The sequence below is a fragment of the Rattus norvegicus genome, chromosome X (assembly GCF_021556685.1).
Source record: "Rattus norvegicus strain SHRSP/BbbUtx chromosome X, alternate assembly SHRSP_T2T, whole genome shotgun sequence".
Classification (NCBI taxonomy): Eukaryota; Metazoa; Chordata; class Mammalia; order Rodentia; family Muridae; genus Rattus; species Rattus norvegicus.
The window spans coordinates 55,928,376-55,948,555 of NC_141554.1; the positions used below are offsets into that span (position 1 = coordinate 55,928,376).

Genomic DNA, 20,180 nt, shown 5'->3' on the forward strand with positions numbered 1-20,180 from the left:
GGATAACATCTAAAAGAAGAAGATGATATCCACAGAAAACTATAGGCAGCTTCCTTAATAGAGGAGCATTTACACTGTATATTTAGAATGACTTGACGTTAAATAAAAGAATGGTGTCGTCAGAAACCAGAAACATGGAGAAAGAGAGAATACACATGTTAAAGAAGCACTATGATATACTGAGAGTATTCGGGTGATTGGGTCAGGCATGAAACAGATGTGTCAAGGCAAACTTACTGGACAAAAGAACAGGGAACTGAGAGAAATGACCGTATCTTAATCAAACTCACAAAAGGAAATCACAGACTTTTATTCACTGGTGAACTAAGATTATAGTAGTAAAATCGTACTGGTGTTTGGTACTCAATTTTTAATTTTTTTAACTGGTTGTTTTATTTATTTACATTTCAAATGCTATCCCCCTTCCTGTTTTCCCCTCCAAAAACTCCCTATTGCATTCCCACCCATCCACTCACTCCAATTTCATTGCCCTAAAATTTCCCTACTCTGGGGCATTGAGCCCCCTCCGGACCAGTGGGATCCTCTCCCATTGATGCCAGACAAGGCAGTCCTTTGCTGCAATATGCGATTGAAGCCATGGATCCCTCCATGTGTACTCTTTGGTTGGTGATTTAGTCCATGGAAGCTCTGGGGTGTCTGGTTGGTTGATACTGTTTTTCTTCTTATGGGGTTGAAAACGCATTCATCTCCTTCAGTCCTTCCCCTAACTCCTCCATTGAGGTCCCCGTGCTCAGTCGGATACTTAGTGCTCAGTCGGATACTTAGCTGCAAGCATCTTCATCTGTAGCAATAAGGCTCTGGCCATGCCTTTCAAAGACAGCTATACCAGGCTTCTGTCAGGAAGCACTTCTTGGCATCAGCAATAGTGTCTGGGTTTGGTGGCTGCATATGGGATGGATCCCTAGATGGAGCAGTCTCTGGATGGCCTTTCCTTCAGCCTCTGCTCCACTCTTTGTCCCCTATTTCCCTTAGAAAGGAACGATTCTGGGTTAAATTTTTTGAGATAGGTGGGTGGCCCTATCCCTCAAACAGGGTCCATGACTAACCTCTGGAAATGGTCTCTATAGGTTTGTTCTCTCCTTTCCTGGGCATTTCAGATAATTTTATCAATGTTGGGTCCTGGGAGCCACTTGCTTTCCTGGCATCTGGGACTTTATCATGGATACCCCCAGTTCCCTATCCTCCACTGCTACACTCCTCTTTTCAATTTCCTGACCCTCTGTACATCCCCCCTGTCTTCTCCCACATTTCTTTTTGAGTTCATTTCATTATTTCCTTGGAATCTTTTAAAATATTAGAATATAAATGTAGCTCATTCTCCAATGTAACAGAAGCAAGAAATCCTTCTCAGATTTGTAAGAACTATATTTACATTGCTTGAATGAATAACCTATTAAGTCTTATATTTATTTAATGTACAGAATTTTAACATCAGATACATATTCATGGATGATGTTTTGTTCTATGGGACTAAGGACACCATGTCCCTTTCTGTAAACAATGGATAATTGTTGACTAGTTTTCTAAGTTGAATAGTTTATTTTGAAATGAGCATTATATCTTCAAAATTCAAAATCTAAAGCCAATTGTCAGTAGCAACTTCTCATTATATATTCTGAAATCAGAAGTAAATAACATTGCCTAAACAAAAGAATGAAAGGCCTATGACAGCAGCCCAGTGCATGGTATCAACATTTCTGTTAGTTGGGGTTTTCCTGATGTGAACAGACACCATGGACAAGGCGATTTATAAGGACAACATTTAATAGGGCCTGGCTTACAGGTTCAGAAGTTCAGTCCAGTACCAAGGCAGGAGCATGGTAGCATCCAATCAGGCATGGCACAGGAAGAGCTGAGAGTTTTGCATCTTCATTGGAAGGCTGCTAGAAGACTATTGGTTTCCAGGAAGCTAGGGTGAGAGTCCTAAAGGTCACACCTACAGTTACACACCTACTCCAACTAGAACATACCTTCTAATAGTGCCATTTGCTGGGCTGAGCATATAAAAAACATTGCACCCATTTATATTTTTGCCCCTAGGAAAGAATTTGTAACATACCTCAAATCAATACTCATAAAACAGGATTCTCCAAATCAGCATTCATATATCCAAAAATCAACAATTTATTTTTCCATTTTAGTCTGATTTCCACTAAGCTCATATTTAAATTTAGTTCTTAATTGCTATAATTTTAAAATTTTTCTCTCCATCTAATTAACATATGATCTCATTTTTAATTTTAATTATCATGACTTTTGCATATTAAGTACTAGATAAACGTAAGTACTTTTAGAAAGTTAGCATAGATATGAATTACAAGTAAGCAAGCATGGTAATAATACACTAAAAAGGAGAATTTAAGAGTATTTGTTACGGTACAAGTAAATAATCATCTAACAAGCAATATTACTGAAAAATACCATATACATTCTAAATTCAAGTGGTATAAGTAATTTGAATAATAAATAATAGTCAATATTTATTCATAAAAAGAGGAAGTCATTGTGGTAGAAGCCTTTTTTGAAGTCTATTTGGCCGTTGATATTTTTTCTGGGATGTGGTGTCATTTTATTCAGGGGTGTAGGCGCTGATAATTTACTTAAATAATATTCCACACCAACTCTGGTGGAAAAACTTAAACTCCTGGCTAATATATAAAAAGAAGACTTAGGAGGGGGATTTGTTAAAAGAACAATTCTAAAAACCTAGCAACCTAAGAAGTAGAGGAGTGAAAGGTGGGAATGATGAGCAAAAACATTAAGCTTTATTCAGGGCTTATGTGAAATTGTCAAACAATAGGACACAATGAAAATACAAAAGGAAACTGAAAAAGAAAATTTGTTAGTGTGTTTTATGTAGCCTTATTAGTCAAACTATCATTGCAAGGTTTAAACAGTACTGAAGTGGTAGTTTATATTATAAATATTTCATGTTCTGCATTGAAAATTTAGTGTTCATTTTCATCTCATTAATGTACCTAAATTTAAACTACCCACATTTCAGTTTCTTAGAACCCCATGGAGATAGAGAGTACTATGGTGCACTTCAGAGCATTGTAAATATGAATTTGTCATTCAAAACAGTGTAAAATTGATATTGAACATAGATTCTATGGTGTGAATGTTATTTATAACAGGAGAGTGGAAAACAGGAACAGTGCCTAATTAAAAGGGTAGTAATTGACTAGTCAGAAGAAGAAATGTGGCCTGATAAATGGAGAAATGATAGATAAAATCATATATATATATATATATATATATATATTGAATAGGCATAGATAATCTATATTGTATAGAGATTTGTAAATTCATATAGAATATTAAGTGTATATCATTTATATTTTACAAATATGAATAGAAAAAATACTATCCATTCAAAGATATTAGAATTTAAAGACAGTTTCAAAGAACAAAAGGATTAAAGACAAACATTTTAATTCGATTTTTGTTAAGAATTTTGGTCAATAATAAAATGGTGAAAATCTGTGTGCTTTAATAGTCTAAATGATAATATTCTGAAATTAAAGTATATCACATATGGTGATCCAAAATGAGCAAAGAACTGTGGTATTATTAAATTGATGATTTGCATTTCAGTAGTGTTATTAAGGATGTTTCTTTTTTAATTTTATTTAATATTTTTTTTACACTCCAGATTTTATCCCAGTCTTGGTCCACCCTCTGAATCTTCCACATTCCATACCTCCTCCCCCTTACTCCCTTGAATTTCCAAGAGGATGTCACTAGCCCCCAAACCCCCCACCACACCATACCACCTCATTACCTGGGGCCTCCAGTCTCTGGAGCAATAGGTGCATCTTCTCTATTAAGGACATTTACCTGATCTTCTACCGCTGGCTATGAACAACTTTCCTTGCGAAAATATAGTGTATGCAAAGTTTAAAAGTTATATATTTGTATTACTCTGAATTATGATGCAGGATGAAGTCAACAGGCTGTCAGCTCTTCAGCCTCAAATTGAGCGATTAAAAATTCAGAGCCTAACGCTGAAAGAAAAGGGACAGGGGCCAATGTTTCTGGATGCAGACTTTGTGGCCTTTACTAATCATTTTAACTACGTCTTTGATGGTGTGCGGGCCAGAGAGAAAGAGCTACAGACAAGTAAGTAAAAATACTTTTAAAAACTATCTTGTACTCATGTTGTACAAGAAAATGTGTCTTTTCTTCCTCCTTCAATATTCTCATACTTTGGATAAAAGCAAATAAAGCATATTGTGTACAGGTATAACTTCTCCTTGGGGGATTATGAATTCCAGTATCAGGAGTTTTTGTCATTGTTAAAAAAGAAATGAGCACTTCAGTAAACTTCCACAAGATTTCATTTTGTATAGGTGGAGATATTTGTATAGGCATCTTTTGACGCTCTGTCAATTCCTCTGAGAAGCACAACACTGAGGGAACTGAACCTTAGGAAAGGACAAATTATCCACTGAGCTATATTTTAATTTTATAACTCAGTAATTATATAAGTTCTCTTTATTTTTTCTCAATGAAATAGAAGATGAAGTATAGCAATAATGTATGCATTTTCTTCCTGATTGCCTTTGTAAATATTTAAAAGAACGTGCTTTAAAATATTTCCAGAGTATTTGGATATGAATAAAGACTTGCTAGCTTTTCTAGCTCTTTTTTGATTGAAAAAATTAAGTTTACATTATGCATTTCTTTTTCTTCTACTTTGTAAAATAGTTTTACTGGAGGGTTTATTTTTCTCTTAGGAAATCAGTCAATAAAACTTTAAAATGATATCAGCTCCCTCTAGTGGATTGCAACATATTTGCTGCTGAGCTTCCAAACTCCCAAGTGAGAAAGATATTTATATTTTTAATGCCCTAGTTCATTATTCATCTTAGTATCACTATGTTTTATTTTTTCATGAAATACATAAACTTCCTTTAAGAAAAATAATTGGAATGAACATTCTATATCCAAACTTCTTAACTAACTGGAAAGATATTTTAATTCTCATATGTCTATTGGGTTCAATCTTAAATTGAAAGGATTCTGGCATAGTCATATTGATAGCTGATATTTTATGTTACTACAAAGTAAATATTTTTATTTATTTTGTTTTCGTATTCATTCATATAATTATCGTGCATATTATATATAACCATTGGTGTACACATGAAAATTATCTGTAAAACTTTCCCAAGTTGTCTTCCCATACCTGAGTTGCAGCCTACTGTGTCCTTGGAAGAAACTAGGGGGCAAAGTGTCAAAAGTCATAAAAATGTGTGACTCAAAGGTGCAGAGGGAAAACACCTTTTCCTACACAACTATATGTATAAGAGTATTTCTTATATTTTTGCCTACCGTTTTGGAAAACTTGATTGCTCAATAACTATTGAATCAAATGTCAAATGAATATATTATAAAAGAAAAGTATACAAAACAAAAACATAAATTTTGTTAATTTAAGTGTTTAGATGTTTACTATCCCCTAACAATGAAATAATCACTGATGACTACAAATAAATCATTAATCTTGATTCATTTGCAAATTAATAGATTTAGAAAATAATGGATTGTGCTACAGAGATACTCAGCATTAAGTACTTAAAAACAAAGAAAAGTATTTATGTCTTTCCAAAACTTTAAAAATAGATCATTAAAATTTTATCTGAATAATACTATCAAAAGGTTGTGTTAATACAAGAGTTAAGAAATATGATCCTGGAGAGATGTCTTTTGAACATGAACTGTAAAATAAACAAGTCCTCTCTATGCACTAAAATAGAGAAAGGGTTTTGAGAGGAACAAAAACTAGGGAATTTGACCAAGTTTAAAGAAAAGGTCCAAGGAAAATAAAGGAAGTCTGAAAGACTGGAACCTAGAATATTACAGAAGGAAGAGGACAAGATGGGCATAGCGTTCCCTACACTCAAAATGTCTGGTAAAGGATTTAGTGTAATTGAAGTGAATTACATCATCATATTTACATTACTGAAAATAAGACTCCTGCTGATATGTAAAATAATTAGTGGAATATGAGTTCAGTGAGACAAGAATGGAGGTGGAAATAATAGGAATTCTGAGTGAGGTCACTTTGAAGTGGACTCATTACAGAGATAACAATAACGATTAGATAGAGCCCCTAAAGAATTGATGTTGTAGATACAGGAAAATAATATAGAAAATGACAATTTACTTTTCTAGAGATAGCAGAATAAAATGTTATTATAAATATTAAAATGTTCTCTATGGTGATACAGTCAAGGCATTTGACTTATAACTTACATTCACTCCTATGAAACTGAATTAAGGTTCTAAATAGGAATCAACTGCAGTTAAATATTATAGCTCTAAATTAGAAGTTTTGTCTAGTTTACTTTTACTTCATTAATTCCTTTTTCTTTTTTTCTTTTTTTCTTTTATTGGATTTTTTTTAATTTATATTTCAAATGTTATTCCTTTCCTGGTTTCCCGTCCATAACCTCCTATCCCATCCTCCTACCCCTGCTTCTATAAAAGTGTACCACCTCCCCAGCCACATTCCCCTTCCCACCTCCCCGTGCTGACATTCTCCTACACTGGGGGGTCCAGCCTTGGCAGGACCAAGGGCTTCTCCTCCCATTGGTGCCCAAGAAGGCCATCCTCTGTTCCATATGCAACTGGAGCCAGGGGTCTGTCCATGTGTACTCTTCAGGTAGTGGTTTAACACTACTTGGTTGGTGTTGTAGTGCTTATGGGGTTGCAAGCCCCATTAGCTCCTTCAATCCTTTCTTTTCCTCTTCCAATGGGAACCCCATTCTTAGTTCAACGGTTTGCTGCTAGCAATCAACTCTGTATTTGTCACACTCTGGCTGTGCCTCTCAGGAGACAGCTATATCAGGCTCCTGTCAGCATGCACTTCCTGTACCTTTTTAATGGATTTATTAATGACCTTCTTAAAGTCCTCTATCTTCATGAGGTGTCATTTTATATCCAAATCTTTCTTTTTCCAGTAGGTTTGAATATCCAGTATTTGCTGTGGTTGGAGAACTGGGCTCTGATGATGCCATTTAGTCTTAGTTTCTGTTGCTTAGGGTTCTGTTGTGCTTTCCTCTCACCATCAGGTTGTCTCTGGTGTTAGCTTGTCTTTCTGTCTCTGACAGTCACTTGACCCTCCTGTAAGCCTGTGTGCCAGCACTCCTGTACTGCTCTTGCCTTTGTGTGTCCTGAGATCACCAGTCAGGTTGATTAGAGCAAAAGAGTTGGTCTTACCTCTGTTCTCAGGTGTGTCAGCATTCCTGGTGATGGGCTTTCAGCTCTGGGTGCAGGCAGAAACTTGAAGGCTCCTGCCCCTGACTGCTCCTAGGTCCCTGTGCTCAAAGGGCACATAGGCCATTAGGTGAGTACTTCTTGGGCCAGGAATATGAGCAGAAGTAGTTGTCTCCTTTGAGTTCTCAGGATTGCCCACACTTCTGAGAGTCCAGCTCTCTCCGCTACTGGATTTGGGCACAGAGCTATTTTACTTTTTTAAATTTCAGTTTATTCTTTAATATGTCTTGATGTCTTTTTATGTGTCCCTTATTTTGTTCCCATCTATTTATGTAGCTACCTATTATGATCTCTAAATATATAGCTGTCAAAATATTAACTTAGCTTTAGGCAATATATGCTATTTTAAAATGTAAGTAAAGTGTTATAATATAACATTCTAAATTTAATATTACTTTGGGTTGTTCCATAATATAGCAAATATGAAAATATATACTACTCATTTATCAAATGTACAGATTATTTGCTTCTAAATGCATCTTTATTTTTAACTGAACACAAATATATATATATATATATATATATATATATATATATATATATATTACAGGTTTATGTTTAAATCCTGTATGTAATGTAATGTATAACCACATCAGGGTAATTCACATAGCTTTTTAGAGAAACATACAATTTTCTAATTTTTAATTTATTTGACATTTATTTTATTTTTAAATGTGTGGTGGTAGACTGTGAATGGAAGCCTGGTAAGGTTCATCTTTTCAAGCTAAGGCGTGAAGCCCCAAGGACCCTGAAGTGATGGTAGGAGCTTTGTCTGCACCTGGTACCAGGCCCCTGTCATGTACCCGCATCCTCTTCTAGAGAGAATTATAGCCATCAATCACAAAGGGGCACGGCTCCCAAGCTCCTCCACATGTGGATGAGGCTTCTCTAGCATGTCCAACCAAGCCAATAGGAAAGCAATTGCTGTCCAACCCCAATCCACCCCAAAACTGTATATAAGATTCTATCCAGAATTTAAAATTATATGTGAGAATTATTTTGTCTTCTGAGAGCATTTGACACAAGAGCTGTAACACTGCCTAGGTAGAGAATGCTCTATAAGTTCCCCATACTCATTTCACTGACTAGCCAGGCACCCATCATCTCTGCCCAGTTCCATCCTGCTCAGCCAGTGCAGCATCTTAGAGCAACAGCTCATGCTGGGGCAGTAGAGATAGAGAAGCAGAGCAACGGCTGCAGCAACAAAGACCACAGAGGCAATCCCCCCTCCATGTTCATGCTCTTTACCCTTAAAACCTTAACCCTTGCAACTGGCCGGGCCAGAGATCTCAGAGGATAGCCTCCAATCCACAGACTGGTATTTAAGTATACATTTTATGTAGTACATTCTGAGAAATCAATAGTTCAGTACACATAGTTTATATACAATGATCAAACTGGTACCAAGCCTGGATAATAAAAAATAAGTTCAATTTAATATTCATTTTTTGGAGCCCCAACGATATTTCTTTCAATGTTTAGTGAAGGTACTTAACAACAAGAAATAAGAGCTTAAATACAGCAAATGCTATTCTGAGTGAATAGCAGCAGTGCTTCACAGAACCAACCAATGTATAGCACTGTCAAATCATCCAACAGAAACACACTCATCTGCTTAGGTCACATACCACTGTAGTTTAAGTACCTGTGAAGAGGTACTTTGATACAGTGTCCCATTGTGAGATCATTGCAATAGAAACCCATCTGCTCTATAGATATAGCTGATCCTGAGCACTCAATTGAAGACTCAAAGACACCTCATTCTTCCTTCTTTCCTTCCTTCCTTCCTTCCTTCCTTCCTTCCTTCCTCCCTCCCTCCCTCCCTCCCTCCCTTCTTTCTTTTTCTTTCTTTCTTTCTTTCTTTCTTTCTTTCTTTCTTTCTTTCTTTCTTTCTTTCTTTCCTTAACAGTTCTCACTTCTCACTTTGGGTAAAGTAAAATGTCATATATTTATACAAACCCTAACTGCTAACTTCTCAAAATCTCTAGTTCTGTTTCTAATATATCTTTAGAGAAGAAAGAGTCATTCACCTGCCTGCCCTTCCACCACATTAAGAAAGCAATGAGATTTCAGGTGAGGAGAAGCTCAGGCCACTTCTACTGCCTAGATCACATGCACAACCTTAGGTACTTCTTGGTGTCAGTTTATCTGTCCTTGCTTTAAGACAACCCAGCCTAACTTACCCAGATTTTATATACAACTATTTATAAAGCTTACATGTACTTACATTTAAAATCCTAGTCTTATTAATTTTCATATTCATTCATGACATAGGTAGACACTAAAATATATTGTGCCCAACATAAAAATATACATTATTTCTTTCATTTTTTTATTTATGTATATACTTTATAGAAGATGCATCATTCAAGTAAAAAATGTAAAAATTGCTTTATATAAAGTGTAGTTCTCTGCTATTTAGCAATATAAAATACAATATAATTAGTCATTAAAGAGCTAAAATCAAGAGTTTCAAACCATGACAGAAGTAAGCAGTCCCTTGTACAAGAGTTCATTTGGAAAAAACTCAAGTAAATTTTATAACAGGTTACTTAAACACATGAGCCACAAGTGCACTAGGATGTACTACGGCTCTGACTCCCCAGTTTTCTTTGTCTTGTCTGGACAGAATCCCGAACTTATTGCTTACTTTTTAGTGGTTCTTCTTTTGCATTAAGCTCTTGATGAACGTGTTTGCTGAACTCTGGTATGATGCACATACTCCACGGGAACAAGCTCTGCCAGTACTGTCAAATTAAAGATATATCTAACTTCCTGAGTGAATTCTGAACTGATAAATGGTATTGTAACAGCCATAAATGTTTGCATAAACCAAGAAGGGTGGACAATGATTAGAGACCTTAGGTTTTTCATTAATCATCTGTCAATTTGCTGGTAGCATCTCTTGAAACATCCCAGACAGGGAATTTTCCTTCAAGTTGTTGCACCATTTAAATCAATCATCATGTATGAAGTGCTCTGATACCAACAGCTCAAAAAGGCCAATAACATATTTAAAGATCATATATCTCTAGTTAGGCTGACCACTTTCAGGCATAAAACAGAGAGTAAATATAACAGTAGCATTTAAGCCATCCCCATAATAACCTCCACAGGTAGTAAAATTTTGTAGGGTTTGATTACAATCGTGGTCCTGCTAATTCTGAACGTGCACATGCTGCATCCATCCTTTTCTTCTGTGGCTGTGTATTCAGTAATTGAGACTTTCCTTTATCTTCAGTAGATTTAGGTATGGGAAGATCACCTTCCCACCCAAACTCATCATTGTTCTCTGATGGGGTAGACAAAGCCTTCCAGGTCAACTTCACCTTCATGCAAACCATCAGACCACATAGGGCCTTCACTAGGATTCAAAGTGAGGATGATGCTTGATGGCATTAGTTTCTCATATAGATTCTTTCCATTAGCTTCTAGTATGCCAGGCTCACTGTGTGGAGCAATTACATCTAGTATAACTGCTCCAATGCTGTCATCTTCTGATAAAGGTATTAGAAAATCTTCATCCTTCCATTCTTCTTTCAACTCCACACTTTCCATCCTCAGAATGTATTCAATGTCACTTTCCAGCTCCTGGCAATTCAGGTAGACAAGGTACCTGGAAGATACTGCCTCCCTCCTGTCCTCTGACCCACTAGGGTGCTGATATGAGGCTGACTGCCAGGTCACAGAAAATGGTGGCCTTTGAAGAGGCCCAGCATTTCTTAAACAGTCTCACCTCCAATTTAATATTTTTATACAGTGAATCTAATATCATTTGTCTTTAACATATCCTACATATTTTATCAACTTTAGTATAATTTTTCTATGTAATATGGCATATTTATACCTTAACAATAAAATGTATGTATCACTAACAACTGAGAGTTAAAGACTTTTTAGAATTTAATGAAAATGAAGACACAGCATCCCAAAACTTATGGGACACAATGAAAGCAGTGCTAAGAGGAAAACTCAGAGCTCTGAGTGCCTTCATAAAGAAATTGGAGAGATCCTACATTAGCAACTAAACAACATATCTGTAAACTATAGAACATAAAGAAGCAAATACAGTCAAGAGGAGTAGATGGCAGGAAATAATCAAACTCAGGACTGAAATCAACCAAGTAGAAACAAAGAAAACTATTGAAAGAATCAGTAAAATCAGGAACTGGATCTTTGAGAAAAATCAACAAGATAGATAAACCCTTAACCAAACTAACCAGAGGGGACAGAGACAGTTTTCAAATTAAGAAAATCAGAAATGAAAAGGGAGGCATAACAACAGAAACTGAAGAAATTCAAAAAAATCATCAGATCCTACTGCAAAAGCCTATATTCAACAAAACTGAAAAAAAATGGATGATTTTAAGTTAAATCGGGATCAGGTAAACCATCTGAACTGTCCCATAACCCCTAAGGAAACACAAGGAGTTATTAAATGTATCCCAACTGCCACTCCTTCACATAATTGTATCAGACCTTCAATACTAATAGACTTAATACCAATACTCTCCAAACTATTCCATAAAATAGAAATAGAAGGAGTATTACCTAATTTATTCCATGAAGCCATAGTTACACTGACACCTAAACCATACAACGACCCAACAAAAAGAACTTCAAACCAACTTCCCTTATATATGTTGATGCAAAAATACTCAATAAAATTCATGAATACATAAACTGATCATTCAACATGATCAAGTAGGCTTCATTTCGGGGGTGCAGGGATGGTTCAATAATGGATATCCTACAAAGTAATCCACTATATAAACAAACTCAAAGGGGGAAAAATCATGATCATCTCTTTAGATGATGAAAAGGCCTTTGACAAAATACAACACCCTCTTCACGTTAAAAGTCTTGGAAAGATCAAGAATTCAAGGCACATAACTAAACGAAACAAAAGCAATATACTGCAATCCAATAACCAACATCAAATTAAATGAAGAGAAACTTGACGCAATTCCACTAAAATCAGGGATAAGGCAGGGATTCCCACTCTCCCCATATCATTGGTACAGAGAAAGACAGGGAAATCAATGGAATAGAATTAAAGTCCCAGAAATGAATCCACATACCTATGGCCACTTGATGTTTGACAAAGAACCCAAAACTATACAGTGGAAAAAGGAAAGCATTTTCAACAAATACTACTGGTTAAACTGGTGGTCAGCATGCAGAAGAGATGAGTGATCTGATACTCAATTTCATTTGAATGATCTCATAGATCAGAACATTATAAAATAATAATAATAATAATAATAATAATAATAATAATAATAATAATAATAAAAATCATCCAGTTATTTAAATTCTCTTAGTGCAGAGCTACAGGTTGTATAAAACCTTTGGTGTAGAACTTGGATTATTCTAATGTTTTTCATTAGAATTCTGTTCATTCATTTGCTCAATGATATGAAATTATTTTCCTGCCTTCACTTACTTTCCTACGTTTTCTGTAACTGCCTCTGTTACTTTAAATGTACTCCCCCTGTCTTTTTCCAATGCTCATTATAATAGCTATTAATTTTTAGTAATTATTAGTTCATTGACGAATTCAACAACTGAAATTTAAACATTCAGAGATATTTGGAGCTTCACTTGTGGCATTCCTGGTACTCCAAGCATGTGGAAGATAATTGCCTTAATAAGAAATTATGAACACATTCCATCATTTATTTCTCCCAAGCATATTCTCATCCACATTTCTACCAATGATGTCTAAACTCCTGAAAGCTTAAGGGATTCACTGAAGGTACAAAATCTACAGCAGAGTTCACATCTAGGTTTCAAAAAATGAAGAATCTCATTTCCTGATTGTTATACTAATTAGCCTATGTCTATAAAACAAGGAGAAATAATTGTTACATGGCATAAAATTTTGCCAGTTTCTTACTAATAAAAGCACCTTCACTTATCTCTGTATGCATAATTTTCTACCCTGACATATATTCATCATTTCAATACAATTTAAATGATTAATGTAATATCTGGCAACATTCTAATATACATAATTGTTTTCCTCAATGACTACTGTAGGGGAAACATAAATTCTTTTCTAAAATGTAAATATTCATGTCGAATTAAATCAATGTCTATGAAATCTATGTTCTGTCCTGCAAACCTCTTATCACCTACTATTAGACTATCTCAGAACTTTGCATTTAATAATTAATGCCTACATGTACCATCACCATTTGTCAGACTCCTGTGGTTTTGTGTATGAATAAACAAATAAACGTATCAGATCAATTGTGACAAAAATCATTGTTTATATAAATTAAAACACTTAGTCTTGAGTCTGGGGTTGGTGATTAAGCATACTACATTAGTCATCAGGAACACTAAAGCTCCTGCTGAGGACCTGAATTCAGTTCTCAATATCCATGTTGGGCCACACACAACTTCCTGTTACTCCAGCTACACAGGATGTGGTGATTTATTCTGATATCTGTAGGCACATGTTGCATGGACTTTCTCTCTCACACACACACATACACACAGATACAGAGGTGTACATACACACACAAACACAGGCACACAGACACACACATGGGGGAAAATATAGTTTTTAAAGATAACACAATTAAAATACAACAAAATACTGAGCTTGAAAGCAGCAAATAGGCTTTTACAGAAAAGAAAATTCTACATTAACTCTTAAATATGTGTATACAATTTCTTAAAAAACTATATGCTAAAATTATCACTGTCTTTAGGACATCCCATTAAATGGTATGTCTGATAGTTTCTAATTTTTTCATATAGTATACAGAGAATTTATGCATGGAGTTTATAAATATTATAAAATAAAAATATTCACATAACTTCATTTCATATAGTGAAATAAATTAAGTTTTGTCTCATGATTATTTTTCTTTTCATTATGTATATGAAGGTTGTACTTGTATGTATGTGTACATGTTCATATGCGTGGGTATATATACCCTGTGCCTGAATTCAATTGCAGAAAGCCCTCTTAATCACTTCTGCACTTATCAGGCTCTATCAGTCCAAAGCAGATCTTATGAACATGGCTACTCACCTGATCTAGTATACATTCAAGTATCCTTTCTGCCAGCCAATGCTAGTAATTCCATGATAGCTATCATAAGCACCCACCATTTACATGGGTTCTAGGAATCCAAACCTTGGTCTACACACCAGAGATACTGAACCATCTTTCCATGTCTTTTTCATTAATTTTTTGTATGACAAAATCAATACTACTGATTTGAAATATTAATTCTATTATATTCTTTCTGGGATACATTTACATTAGATTATACTATCATTTATTATCATGTAATCATTTTCTTTTATATTTCATTTAACATGTTTAATTCTGAGAAATCATTACATTTTGATTTTGTTGTATTTGTTTATTATAATTTGCTAAGAAATCTATCCACTTAATTCTTTGAAAATATTATACTTTATTCTACTTTAATGTGCATTTATTACCTTTAAATACATTGTATCATTTTCAGACAGTATGTCATGTGCCCCATACTTCCTCAGACTTCACTGTGTAGATAAGACTAGGCTGGTACTCTTGATCCTCTTGTCTCTAGTTCATAATTTCCAGTATTACAGACACATGCCACCATGTCCAACTAATTATTTTGTGGTTTCTACTTATTGGCTAAGTTCTCAATAATGGTCAGTCTTGGTATAGGTACTAGTTTTGTTATTTCTTTCCAGTGGATTTGTAAAGAGAGACACTGAAAAAGTAATAAATGCTTTTCAGTAGTGGTTTTGGTTATGAAGCTAGATAGCTTTGTTCAGTATACTGGATCTGATTATTGGTAGAAAAGTATAGTTGCCTATAGTTTACATTCTGAATTCTATTAATTTAAATGGCTTTTATTTCGCGCCCAACTCGGCGGGCAAGCAAGACGCAACGCCTTAGGATTCTTCTCAACAACCTTTATTGCAGGACCACCTCATTGCTGATACGGGGACCTCAAGCTGCAAAAGCGCTCGCCTTATATACACAACAGGCTGGGGCTATGCTAATTGTCTTTCAGGGATTGGCGGAGCACGAATCACCCCACTATCACCCCTGCTGCTTGTCTTCCAGGGATTGGCGGAGCATGAACCACCCCATTAGCATAGTACCGCCCCGGCCAAATTGATGCCAGGTGCAAACCCGCACATGTGCAGTACTGTTGTTCACCACAGGAGGGCGCCGGATGACCTCATTATCCTATGGCTGCCCTGGCAAGGGGACAAGCCTGCGCATGCGTGATAAGTTGTTTAATCCGTCGGAGCCATCTTTGTTTTACCGAGCTGCTCCCTACATTTTATAATATGTAATTCACTGGTATATCATGCTAAATGATACAAATTTCTATTGGAGTTATTGATACATATTAATTACATATAAATAGATTTCATTTAGTAAAATAAGTGATATTATTTCATTTAAAATATTAAGGACTTTGGGTAATAGCATTATTTTTCCTAAGATAAACCACCACTGGAATTGTTGTTTTCAATATTTGATATATTTTTGTTTCCTAAAATAATCTATATGACATTGGTAAAAAATATACTCAGCAACTAACTCAATTTCCAAATGAATGTATTAACTGAGAGTTTGGTGGGCTCATTTGAAAATTCAGCATATCTCATAAATGTTCTGAATATGCCAGATATGTTTTAGGTAAGAAGGCAGCTTCACAATAGAAACTAGCCAGTATATTTCAAGCATGTATATTAGTTAATACTTAATATAATTACATTTGCTGACAAATTAGGAAAACATGATAGGGTTTGAATTTATTTCATTGTTATTCTCTTTCTTTAAGTTTTTGACACTTTACCACCAATGCGCTATCAAGAGACAATGAGTAGCATCCGGACATGGATCCAGCAATCAGAAAACAAACTCTCTATACCTCATCTTAGTGTTACTGAATATGAAATAATGGAGGAGAGACTCGGGAAATTACAGGTCTGTGGACATTTGAATATCACAAGCAACAAAGAACATGTCTTATTAGTCAAAAGATTTCATTGATATATTAAATATAAGTAAAGATAATAAAGAAAGAAATCATAGGTTAGGAGTTGAAAAAATGAACAGGAGAATTTGTCCCCAAAATATGACCTTTCCTAATTTCTCTCTGTATATTATTTTTATAAACATGCACAATATATAAATATTTATATTTAAATTTAAAGTACTATAGTAAAGGAAATCTATAATTTCCTTTTAGATTTAGTGACATTTTAAGATATTAAGCAAGATTATTAAAATTGAATCACATTATTTTTATAATTACACTATTTACAACTTCTGATATTTTTAAGCATAGGTAAACTCAATGTATTTGTATAATTAGTTAGAATATAAATATTCACAAACTGTAGCATTATGATTAAATGCTTGATATTGAGTAGTTATTTTAATAACCTAAATCAGGAAATTATATACTAGTAAGAAAACTCCTGTGATGTGAGGATATGTGAAGACTAAATTTTTGTTGATTCTAAAAATCCCATGTTGGATACTTATTCTTTTAAAATCTGAAAATATATTGCATAATATTTGCTTAATAAGGTTTTACTGTAGATAAGTTAAAATGTATTACATATGTCATAAACATAATTATTTATACATAGACATTTGGTGAAATTAGATCTTTTAAATTTCTGGTTAAATAAAATATGCTTTGGAAAATAATAGAAATTATTCATAAAATGCATATGATTGCTTTATCAGACATTCTACTTTGTTTAAATCTCTAAATTACATAAACTTGTATTTACCTTCTTCTTGATGTGAATGAAACTCATCAAGTATGCATCGGTTAGTGTAAATGCACTTCTATTTCTAATTTTGAGGCTCTGCAAAGCTCTTTGAAAGAGCAACAAAATGGCTTCAACTATCTGAATGCCACTGTGAAAGAGATAGCCAAGAAAGCACCTTCAGAAATAAGCCAAAAATATCAGTCAGAATTTGAAGAGGTGGAGGGGCGCTGGAAGAAGCTCTCGACCCAGTTGGTGGAACATTGCCAAAAGCTAGAAGAACATATGAATAAACTTCGAAAATTTCAGGTACGCTGAGGTTTGGCTTATTATGTTGTAATTATTTTTCACATAGCAATGAATTGTAAAATGTGATTGGAAACAGATACTTTACCCAAAGTCCCTCAAAGTTATTGATGCTATCAAAAGCCCAATCTATTTCAAAGGATTGCAACTCGCCTATTTGTCCTATGTAAACAGTAATATATCATTTTTCTTGGATTGTCTGTATAGAACAATTGAATTTTTCACCAACACAAATTATGCTAAACACTTTTAACATAATTTAAAATATCCTTATTCCATTACTTACATTTTCTGTTAGTTGTAGATAAGATTTAGATCACAGCATGCACACACACACACACACATACACACACACACACACACACACACACACACACACACATATATATATATATATATATATATATATATATGTATATGTATATATATATATGGCAGGCATAGGTTTTAACTACTATATTTCACTTTTGACTGATGAATATATGTTTAATTTCTGCTACATTTTCTTCCCTACATTGCCTTCAATTAACTTAGTAATTTGGTAGTTCTAACACATTAATAATAACCTAGACTGAGTGCAATAATCCAACAACTACATTTGAGTCTGTAATTCTCAATTAGTTAATTTGACAGATTTTGTTTCTCTTAGTTAGCCAATTGTGAAATATAATAACATTAGAAAAGAAAGTTCAAAACTGTCATGACTTCATTTAAAGTCATTAGAACAGAATAGAGCCCTTACTTCGATAATAACTTCATTATTCTTGTACTAAAGCACTACCAGGAGTGTCGAATCCATGACTGACATGTTCGACTGAAGCTAGCAATGATTGCAGCCCACTCTTATATGGCGGCTTAAGAGAAATTGTATTTGTTTGCTATTTTTAGCTGCTTGAAGCAACATACAATCTTTTGTTCAAGAGCCTATCTTCTTTCATGTTAGCATCTTTTGGTGGCATTGTATCCATATCTGGCTCTGAATTTGTTTCTGTCTATCCTGCTACCCGCCACTGTACCATCTTCTGCATTTTAAATTAAGGGATTTTTCACTTACATTCTAAAAGTTTCCCTCTTCCCAGTCTTTCTTCAAATTTTTCACTCCCACTGCCTGCACCTCTGAGAGGGAAGGCAATGCATTCCCTGGGCTCCATGGCACTCCTTTTGCTTTTCCTTACCTTTCTCTTAATAAAACAGAATTCTATTATATACATTGTGATATGGCAAATGATAAAGTATATTGTTCACATTTTTACCTTTTTCATATCTATAATGTCACGTATCATGTGCATGGTTTTTTGATTAGGTATATTTGCTTTCAGATTAAACATGTGCAACTGTGTTAAGCAGTATAACTTATTAAGAAAGAAGTCAATTGACAAAAGAAAGAAATAATGAAACACCATTCTACAAGTGATCTCAGCTACTCTATAATCTACTGGGACATAGTATTAAAGAAGCAAAAATGAGTTCCTTGTAAAATGAAGCAGATGCTCAGTTCATATTTAAACCATAAAATGTATATTAGAGAGTGAATTATATTGTTCAAAAATGTGCTGCTATACTTTTGCATGAATTCGATTAAACACGGCAGCAACAATAAGACCATTGTAAAGATCTGTTACAAGTATTTATTTAAAGGGAAGGTATAGTTATATTTCCATCACTGACATAAATTGAGAGAAAGGATTTGAGTGTAGTAAGAAATGAATGAACCTAAGAAGAAATAATTCATTCCTCAAGGAGTCTATGGTAAGACATGAATATAACAAGAGACATAGAGAGGAAATTAGTCTTGAGTGATACCAGAAAGGAGATAAAGTTGAGATCCTTATATTTAGTCAAATGTTTTTTAAAGTAGTTATTAATCATATTTTAATCATATTGAAAGGGAAATTTTCTGTGAAGCATATATTTTCAATAGAAATTTTAGAAAAGGAAACAATTATAATAACATTGTAATTGAATTACAAGCAACTAAAGAAGGGACAGACTTAGATTTGAAAAGTGACTGAACTAAAGTACATAAATAAAAGTAATACAGAAAAAGGGTGGGAGGTGCTTGTCCATTTTTAAAGGACAAAAATAACATTGGTTACCTAATCATTATTTCTAATTGGTTAGACAAATAAGAAATTAAGAGTTATGACTTTAAAGATAAGAAAATCCTCTGTTAAAATCCCCAACTGAAGGGACTGTTTAAACTCTCAACCATAGAAAACAAGTTGCAAAGCTCAGGTTAAGGAAGCTATAAAGGCAGCATAATATTGAGTTTGCATGCATAGTTTGTTTTATGTACACTAAAGGTACATTGTTAGTATTATCATGTGTTGTTTTGAAACTTCAAATTTCTCTAGAGGGGTATGATTTAATGTTCTTGAAAGGTACTTCATAAAGCCACATTTGGTATTTTTTTTAATTTTTAACAAAAGCAGACTTCATACACCAGTGTTCATGGTGTAGATCATAAAATGCAGTCTTAGTAAAAATATTATTTTCTATAAAGCTTAAATGAGACATCCCTCATTGCTTTTTCTGACTTATGTTTGGATATATCATCATGATGGACTATGTTAAAAACAATCAGAGCTTATTAATGCCTTCAAATTGTTCTTTTATTCCAGAATCACAAAAAAACCTTGCAGAAATGGATGGCTGAAGTTGATGTTTTCCTGAAAGAGGAATGGCCTGCCCTGGGGGATGCTGAAATTCTGAAAAAACAGCTCAAACAGTGCAGAGTAAGATTTTTATATGATGTGCAAGTGATGCTTTTTATACATCTTTTATATAATTATCTCAGTTATTTCCTACTG

General features: G+C 34.3%; 1 protein-coding gene and 1 pseudogene across 8 annotated transcripts in view; one reads left to right on the forward strand and one right to left on the reverse strand.

Annotated features, from left to right (window-relative positions):
• Dmd (dystrophin) overlaps positions 1-20,180 on the forward strand; it is a 2,349,574-nt gene that overhangs the window by 942,146 nt on the left and 1,387,248 nt on the right. For all 8 annotated transcript variants that reach the window (XM_087599109.1, NM_001370876.1, XM_087599108.1 and 5 more), the window contains 4 exon segments: positions 3,963-4,143; positions 16,122-16,267; positions 17,161-17,373; positions 19,992-20,105. In XM_087599109.1, the coding sequence (XP_087455235.1) occupies positions 3,963-4,143; positions 16,122-16,267; positions 17,161-17,373; positions 19,992-20,105 (654 nt within the window).
• Bnip3l-ps1 (BCL2 interacting protein 3 like, pseudogene 1) lies at positions 9,997-10,926 on the reverse strand (annotated as a pseudogene).